Source organism: Coregonus lavaretus, assembly GCF_964263955.1.
Source record: "Coregonus lavaretus genome assembly, chromosome: 7".
Taxonomy (NCBI): Eukaryota; Metazoa; Chordata; class Actinopteri; order Salmoniformes; family Salmonidae; genus Coregonus; species Coregonus lavaretus.
This window is the reverse complement of record NC_139994.1, coordinates 17,540,781-17,548,948: the sequence shown is the minus strand read 5'-3', so window position 1 is coordinate 17,548,948 and position 8,168 is coordinate 17,540,781. Positions and strand designations below refer to the sequence as shown.

The following is an 8,168-nucleotide window of genomic DNA, read 5'->3' as shown; positions in this document are numbered from 1 at the left end:
TATACAGCACATACTGTCTAGGTGTGTTGCTGATGAATACAGTCCCTCCATTTATTGTTAAATGGCGTTCAAACTGAAATACTTGTGCAGATGGACAGCAACAAACAAAACCAACTAAGTAGCAGCAAAAAAATATTACATTTATTCTCACACACAAGACATGAAGGACACAGGCAATGTTCCAATTACCTCTCCTTCCTCCAAAAGTGTGCATGTGTTCACTTCAATTCACTGAATTGCCCATGCCTCCACCAATCCAATGCTTTTAGATTTGTAGTAGTGAACGAGTGTACACTTCAGGAGAAAGGATATTATTTGGACGCACCACAGAAGCCAACAGACATTTCATTGAGACACAATTGTGTCCTACATTTTATCCCATTCCTACCCACTAGAAATTTAAGTTTAGTAAAGTGACAAATAAATTAGTTAAACAAAATTAAAATGTACAAAGCTAATAAAGTACAGGTTTTTAAAAATATTTTAACAAAATCAACCATTTAGGGTGCAACTGATGAAAGACATTTAATAATCACAGACATGAGCAACAGACCTGATCAAGGTAGTACCATTTTTTTATTGCTACCGGTCCATACACTAGGTATTAAACTGGTAATATGCCATACACTAGATGGTAGTAGGCCATACACTAGGTAATAAGCCTCACTCCAAAAGGCGCATTAGATGGGCCTAGACCTTGCTGTAAAGCGGCTACTATTGCCCTCCCATAGGATGGGGCACACTGAAACCAGAGAAGTCTATGATACCACAAAGCAGGCTCACTCATTTAGCCAGCTAACTTCGATAAACATTAAGATACATCTCTTAATTTGCTAGATCATTAAAAAAAGCTTTATTTTAATATGGGTTGTCTATGGAATGTCGAGTCAGTTACTATGTCTATGCCCATATTTCATGGCGATATGAAGTCCGAATATTAATTGAAGTTGGCTGGCTAACTCGTCAATCCTACTCTAACATCTCCCCCCTGAAGTACTTCGAACAGGCGCTCTTGAGGTTGAGTTCAGTTCATATGTCGTTGGACGGCGTGGCCTTGCTCTTACGTCCTGGAAGAGGGAAGGCAGACTTGCTCTGAGGCTGTGTGAGGCGGCTGGTGAGCATGGTGAAGGGTTCGATGAGAGAGTTCCTCTCAGTGACGCTGACCTCCCATAGCTTGACCTTCTCCCCCCGTGCCCACTGCTGCGCTGCCTCCTGCTCCACCTGACGACGCTCACGCAGGTCCGTCTTGTTCCCTAGCACGATCACCATCACCTGGAGGAAGACGGCGGAAGAGGGGACACTCCAACTAAACTCAACAGCGATAGTATGAGGTTCTGATTTGTGTTTTGGTTTATAGTAGTTTTTTTCTGGCCAATGTGCTTCTACTTGCTCTTTGGGGTCTAGGCCGGGTTAGAATAAAAGCACTGTGACAACTGCTGATGTAAATTGATTAGCTGTTTGTGGCCAAAACATTCAATGAAACCTGGCTCATTTGACTTTTTATTTATTTAAACCACACACACTTAACCCTTAGGGCGAGTTTCAATCATTCACAATCCCAGTACCTCTTTCTTGTCTCTGGATTTGTCTATCTCTTTCTTGAGGACGTCCACCTTCTTGAAGGACTCCAGGCTGTCCACACTGTAGACCAGCACAAAGCCGTCTGCCACAGAGTAGTAGTGCTTGGGAAGGTCCAGGCCCTCATGGAGCCCCCTGGTGTCATAGAGACGTAACTGTTCCTTCACACCACGATCTGTCTCCACCGATGCCACATACACATCCTCCTGGGTCTCAGTGGACTCTGAACCTGCAACAGACAGAAGACAATGGATCATTCAATGGTTGTGTTCAACACAACAGTCTAGTAGGTAATGTAGGTAGGCAGTGCTCACTCAACTCTCGGTTAAATACAGTATTTATATTCTATAGCAGGGGTATTCAACTCTTAAAGGCGCTGCATGGTCAATCCAAATCAAATGTTATTGGTTGCATACACATATTTAGCAGCTGTTATTGCGGTTGTAGTGAAATGCTTGTATTCCTAGCTCCAACAGTGCAGTAATGGTCCAGTAATGTGGTCCTCTGTAGCTCAATTGGTAGAGCATGGCGCTTGTAACGCCAGGGTAGTGGGTTCGATCCCCGGGACCACTCATACGTAAAAATGTATGCCCACATGACTGTAAGTCGCTTTGGATAAAAGCGTCTGCTAAATGACATTTATTATTATTATTATTATATCTAATAATTCACAACAATACACACAAATCTAAAAGCAAAACAATGGAATTAAGAAATATATAAATATTAGGACGAGCAATGTCGGAGTGTGTGTGTGTGTATAAATGTATATATGACAGAATGTATAGACATGGACAGTATGTGGATAGAATATGTAGTATATCTGTAGAACACGTAGGATAGAATAGTATATATACAGCAATTGTTGAATAGGATGGCATTGACTAGAATACAGTATATACATATGAAATGAGTAAAACAGTATGTAAACATTATTAAAGTGACCAGTGTTCCATTATTAAAGTGAGTAGTGATTCCATGTCTATAGGGCAGCAGTCTCTAAGGTGCAGGGTTCAGTAACGGGTGGTAGCCGGCTAGTGACAGTGACTATGTTCAAGGCAGGGTACTGGGTGGAGGCCGGATAGTGATGGCTATTCAACAGCCTGATGGCCTTAAGATAGAAGCTGTTTTTCAGTCTCTCGGTCCCAGCTTTGATGCACCTGTACTGACCTCTCCTTCTGGATGATAGCGGTGTGAACAGGCGGTGGCTCGGGTGGTTGATGTCCTTGATGATCTTTTTGGCCTTCCTGTGACATTGAGTACTGTAGGTGTCCTGGAGGGCAGGCAATGTGCCCCCAGTGATGCGTTGGGAAGACCGCACCACCCTCTGGAGAGCCCTGTGGTTGCAGGCGGTGCAGTTGCAGTACCAGGTGGTGATACAGCCCAACAGGATGCTCTCAATGGTGCATCTGTAACATTTTGTGAGGGTCTTAGGGGCCAAGCCAAATTTCTTCAGCCTCCTAAGGTTGAAGAGGCACTGTTGCGCCTTCTTCATCACACTGTCTGTGTGGTTGGACCAGTTCAGATAGTCAGTGATGTGTACACCGAGGAACTTGAAGCTTTTCACCTTCTCGATGTGGATGGGGGAGTGCTCCCTCTGCTGTCTCCTGAAGTCCACGATTAGCACCTTCGTTTTGTTGACGTTGAGGGAGAGGTTATTTTCCTGGCACCACTCCGCCAGGGCCCTCACCTCCTCCCTGTAGGCTGTCTCGTCATTGTTGGTAATCAGGCCTACTACTGTTGTGTCGTCTGCAAACTTGATGATTGAGTTAGAGGCATTCGTGGCCACGCAGTCATGGGTGAACAGGGAGTATAGGAGGGGGCTGAGCATGCACCCTTGTGGGGCCCCTGTGTTGAAGATCAGCGTAGTGGAGGTGTTGTTGCCTACCTTCACCACCTGGAGGCGGCCCGTCAGGAAGTCCAGCACCCAGTTGCACAGGGTAGGGTTCAGACCCAGGTCCCGAGCTTAATGATGAGCTTGGAGGGTACTGTGGTGTTGAAGGCTGAGCTGTAGTCAATGAGCAGCAATCCGACGTCTGCATTGGCCGTTCAGCATTTACAATGATACAGCCTTTGTAGAATTCAGGGAATTCATACATCTTGGCTTCGTGGAGCAGTGCAGAGCTGTTGTTTATACAGTACCTCCCGCCCTCACCTCCAATCAACAAATCATGTCAATGCAGAGTTATATGGAGCATTGTTACGAAATTTGAGAGGAGCACATCAATGCCATATGGAGCTCAATTTGGTCTCTGCTTGACTCCAGAGTATCCGCAATTGTGTCACACCATCCATATGGCGCCTCAGACCACATTTATAGATTAAGCATAAATTGGCTCTTACAAAATTTGAGAGGCGCATGGCGATGCGGTACGGACCTCAATTTGGCCTCTGCGTGCCTCTGGGGCTTGGCAATTGCGTCACATCATCCATACCGCGCCTCTGACCCCATTTTCGGATCAAGCATAAATTGGCTCTAAAGCCACAACAAGCTCACACCATGCTGGACGGTATTTAGCAGTTCTCTGCTTCATCCCAGACCATGGTCTTCAATACACCTTCATATGAAGCCATGCATATACTTAGTTACAGATTTAATCTGCTAAAGTTGCATAGTGAAAGAAAAGAAGAACACTGTTTTGTTCCAAATAACTGGACATTACAGGCTACATTTTCCAATACAATGCTAATTCCTCTTGAACACTACAAACACATTTTACACAGTGTTCATCTCTCACAAGCACAGCCAAATTCAAGTTTACCGTCATTAACTTACCAACAGCGTGATTGCCATACAACAGCTGTTCAAGGATGGCTGTTTTTCCTACAGATGCCAAACCACACACCACAACTTTGCAGCCTTTCCCCATTTCGATAACGCAAAAACCTGCAATAGCAGAAAAAGAAATGTAAAATAGCTAGAAGATGAGCTGGCTAACTACTAGCTGGCTAGTCAACTAGTTGAAGCATCAAATATTTGCTCATTGTTCTATCTATGGAAGCACCTTCCTCAACATCGCATCCAAAGTTAAGTAGCTAGCTTTATACGATAAAACACGTACCTTGGTTTAAAAGCTGGCAGAGTTGGACAAATGGAGAGATTACAATTATTATTGCAATTAACTGCGTATCTATGTTACTTTGAAGTTATTTAGCTAGCTAACGTTAGCTAAAATCACAGCATCCATTCTGTCTTTTGACAACAAGGAAGTTCCAATGATTCTCTACGCGCATGTTCACAGGCGGGGTTTGGGGTGTAAAATTTGGAGAGAAAATGCACTGTATAAAAATAATTTATACATTTATTTGTAATATGCATTAATAAATGTAAAAGAAAAACGTATATTACCAGCTGCCAATGAAAATTGTAAAATCGATAAAAGTGTAGTGGACCAAATTTCAAAGCACAATGTATAAAAGTAGCTACTTTTATTTAAATCTGGTTGTGATTTTCAGTTCTAAAATGTAAAAACCATCAAAATCAGGTTATGAAGTTAGGTGAAAAGTATATGAAAAATATGAACATTATTGGAATAAACTACAATACCCAGGCGTCTGACCAGAACTGTGTCACTGACGTTTTCATAAAGCATGCTGGGTACGTTTTCTCTTTCTTTCCGGCTTATACGCCATCATGTAAGCGAGTATTTTATTGTTTTTCAGAATGTAGAATCCATCAAAAATCTGAATGAAAACGTTACCATCAGGTTGTATAGTTATGGATTTGGTTAACGGGATGCCTAGTTAATAACATAGTACTTCAATTTCTGCATTTTAATGTAGGAAAATATGAATATTGCACTGTGTACCCGAAGTAGTGCACGGGTCTATTTTGTAATGCCACGGAGCGAGGGTAGAAAGTTATTAGCCAATGACATTCAGTGTTTATAAAAATGTGTGTATTTGGTGCGTTCGAGGTTTTTCTTGTGACTATTTGGTGTTTTTGGAACTTAAGTGGTTGTGTGTTATTGAGTACTAGCCGGCTAACTAGCTACCTATCTAGTGTGTAGGACTGTAGGCATCGGGGCCTACCGCGAGGCTCATGCTACCCGAATACAGATTTCCAGTGGGTCTAGAATTAAACAGAAATGATCCCAAAAGTACTAACTCGAAGATGTCATTCATGACAGGGCGGCAGGTGGCTTAGTGGGTAAGAGCGTTGTGCCAGTAACCGAAAGGTCTCTGGTTCTAATCCCCGAGCCAACTAGGTGAAAAATCTTAACCTTAATTGCTCATGTAAGTCGCTCTGGATAAGAGCGTCTGCTAAATGACTAAAAAAAAATGACTTCAATAGTTAAAGGTACGTTGTAAACAAAGTAAACGTGCTTAGCAACATATTTCTCTTTGCCTTTTCTCACAGTTAGTCCAAGATGGGAGCGTACAAATATATGCAGGAGCTATGGCGCAAGAAGCAGTCCGACGTGATGCGCTTCCTCTTGCGCGTCCGTTGCTGGCAGTACCGTCAGCTCTCTGGTCTCCACCGTGCGCCTAGACCCACCAGACCCGACAAGGCCCGCAGACTAGGGTACAAGTGCAAACAAGGTGGGTGTCTGTTTCATTCAAATCGTAGAATGCAGACTGAATCTTCTTGGGTAATGTTATAGACTCATGTAACTTTGCAGTACTGGTAATCTGTTGCATGCTTATGCTTCATAGTTGATCGTTTCTCACTCATGTCACCTTTGATCCTCAAGTTTGCCACATGAGGCAGGGTGTAGGATGTTGTCTGATGCATTGGTGTGATAAGTTAAAGATGTAATATGTTGTAGCCCTATTGCTGTGATTAGGCAGTAATGGTATTCTGATCGCCTGTTTGTGCTTTCGTTAATACCTGCGAGTCACTTATCCGTTTAAGTGTTGATTCACATGAAAGGTGGACCAAGTGGTTGTGCCATTAATGTCCTCTTTTATTATTTGACATGTTGCTGATCTCATATGACAGGCTGTTATTTACTATGTCCTTTATTTGACATGTCATTGATATCTTCCTGACTTCTCTCCATATAACAGGCTACGTCATCTACCGTGTCCGCGTTCGCCGTGGAGGCCGCAAGCGCCCCGTGCCCAAGGGTGCCACCTACGGCAAGCCCGTCCACCATGGTGTCAACCAGATCAAGTTCGCCCGCAGCCTCCAGTCCACTGCTGAGGTAAGTGCTCCTGTACAGGTGCATCTCCCAAGTTGTGGTCTGATTCTCTTCCCTTCTCTCTAAATGTTGTACTTGCTCACTTTTTTTCTAGGACTTGAAAAGCATAGGATTGGCGTTAACTTGGGCTAGAGTTTTTATTTTATACAACATTTTACTTCGGTCAGTATTTATTTTAAATCCATGAGGGGTAGTGAATGATTGCACACTTCAGGGAGAAGTTACTATGAACTGCACAAGGATGTCACTGATCTGACTTAATTTGGCAAATGGATGCTCGATTCCGAATCTAACATTGCCCCACTTCTAGGCACTTGTGCAGATATGAACATATTGGATAGGTAAAAGTAATTTAATATTGGCCCCATTGTCCTCTGATAGGCATGTTGGAATTTGCCATTTTGCTTACTGTGGTGCTCTTTTCTGAAACAAGGCTCACATTTCAAATTGCACCCCTTTCATCAACACCGTTAATGCATCCTCAATGTGGTTAATGATGCTCAACTTTTTTCCCCAGCTTATCGACTATGGTGAAACCTGTCTGAAATAAGCCAATTTGTCTGAAACCACAGAGAAAATAATGCATTGTTTACAAAAGTATCTTGGTTGTATTTAAAACGGTATTGTATTGAAAACTAAGTGAATGGTATTCTCTTCACATTGGACTTGGTGATTACTTTAATGTCGAGTCTAATCCATATGTGTATGCCTCACTCTCAAATGAATGTGACATGGTGCAATGATTTCCTCATTTCAGATCTTTCCCATACATTTGAGATTTAAGCATACAGCTAGAATTGCTCAACAGATGGTGTGTAATGTGGATGAGGTAGAGGTAGATGAAATTGAAGGTGGTGTAACTGGGGATAAAAACCTTGCCGCAGGGGGCCATGCACAGTCTGGGGTCTGCAGTGCGATCACTAGACCAGCCCCCGGCATAATGTTCTATCCGTTATGAAATGTTGAGTGGTTTCACCTGCATTTGTGGTTGTGTGGAACACCTCTGCATATCAGTGATTTTACATTTATACCTAAGTTTCTGGATGTGACTTGTCTGACCTGTTTGGTCTTCGGTCTCCCCAACAGGAGCGTGCTGGCCGACACTGTGGAGGCCTGAGGGTGCTAGCCTCCTACTGGGTAGGAGAGGACTCCACCTACAAGTTCTTCGAGGTGATCCTGATCGACACCTTCCACAAGGCTATCAGACGCAACCCTGACACCCAATGGATCACCAGGCCCGTGCACAAGCACAGGGAGATGCGTGGCCTGACATCCGCGGGCAAGAAGAGCCGCGGCCTGGGCAAGGGCCACAAGTTCCACCTGACCATGGGTGGTTCCCGCCGGGCAGCCTGGAAGAGACGCAATACCCTGCAGCTGCACCGCTACCGCTAGAGGGTGTCTGTACATTTAAAGAAATAAACACATGCCTTTTTATGGTGACAAATT

General features: G+C 43.6%; 2 protein-coding genes across 3 annotated transcripts; one reads left to right on the top strand and one right to left on the bottom strand.

Annotated features, from left to right (window-relative positions):
* Nucleotides 1-27: 27 nt before the first annotated feature.
* LOC311132699 (NF-kappa-B inhibitor-interacting Ras-like protein 1) lies at nt 28-4,793 on the bottom strand. Its single transcript, XM_084165971.1, has 4 exons — nt 4,641-4,793; nt 4,355-4,465; nt 1,566-1,807; nt 28-1,272 (listed from the first exon to the last, which is right to left on the bottom strand). The coding sequence occupies exons 2-4, from the start codon at nt 4,446-4,448 to the stop codon at nt 1,030-1,032; spliced, it is 579 nt and encodes a 192-aa protein (XP_084022097.1). The 5' UTR covers nt 4,449-4,465; nt 4,641-4,793; the 3' UTR covers nt 28-1,029.
* Nucleotides 4,794-5,174: 381 nt separating this feature from the next.
* On the top strand, nt 5,175-8,168 carry LOC311132633 (large ribosomal subunit protein eL15). Of its 2 annotated transcripts, none has more exons than XM_084165880.1 (4): nt 5,175-5,214; nt 5,939-6,120; nt 6,589-6,725; nt 7,809-8,168. In XM_084165880.1, the coding sequence occupies exons 2-4, from the start codon at nt 5,949-5,951 to the stop codon at nt 8,112-8,114; spliced, it is 615 nt and encodes a 204-aa protein (XP_084022006.1). In that variant the 5' UTR covers nt 5,175-5,214; nt 5,939-5,948; the 3' UTR covers nt 8,115-8,168. The 2 variants fall into 2 exon arrangements, with proteins under 2 accessions (XP_084022006.1, XP_084022007.1); XM_084165881.1 differs by having other exon boundaries at nt 5,196-5,728.

Coding starts and splice junctions, on each gene's coding strand:
- LOC311132633 (XM_084165880.1), top strand. CDS start 5,949: ATGGGAGCGTACAAATATATGCAGGAGCTATGGCGCAAGAAGCAGTCC. Junction 6,121..6,588: donor AGGGTACAAGTGCAAACAAG/GTGGGTGTCTGT, acceptor TCCATATAACAG/GCTACGTCATCTACCGTGTC. Junction 6,726..7,808: donor GCCTCCAGTCCACTGCTGAG/GTAAGTGCTCCT, acceptor TCTCCCCAACAG/GAGCGTGCTGGCCGACACTG.
- LOC311132699 (XM_084165971.1), bottom strand. CDS start 4,448: ATGGGGAAAGGCTGCAAAGTTGTGGTGTGTGGTTTGGCATCTGTAGGA. Junction 1,808..4,354: donor GTATGGCAATCACGCTGTTG/GTAAGTTAATGA, acceptor TGTCTGTTGCAG/GTTCAGAGTCCACTGAGACC. Junction 1,273..1,565: donor AATCCAGAGACAAGAAAGAG/GTACTGGGATTG, acceptor GTCTTCCTCCAG/GTGATGGTGATCGTGCTAGG.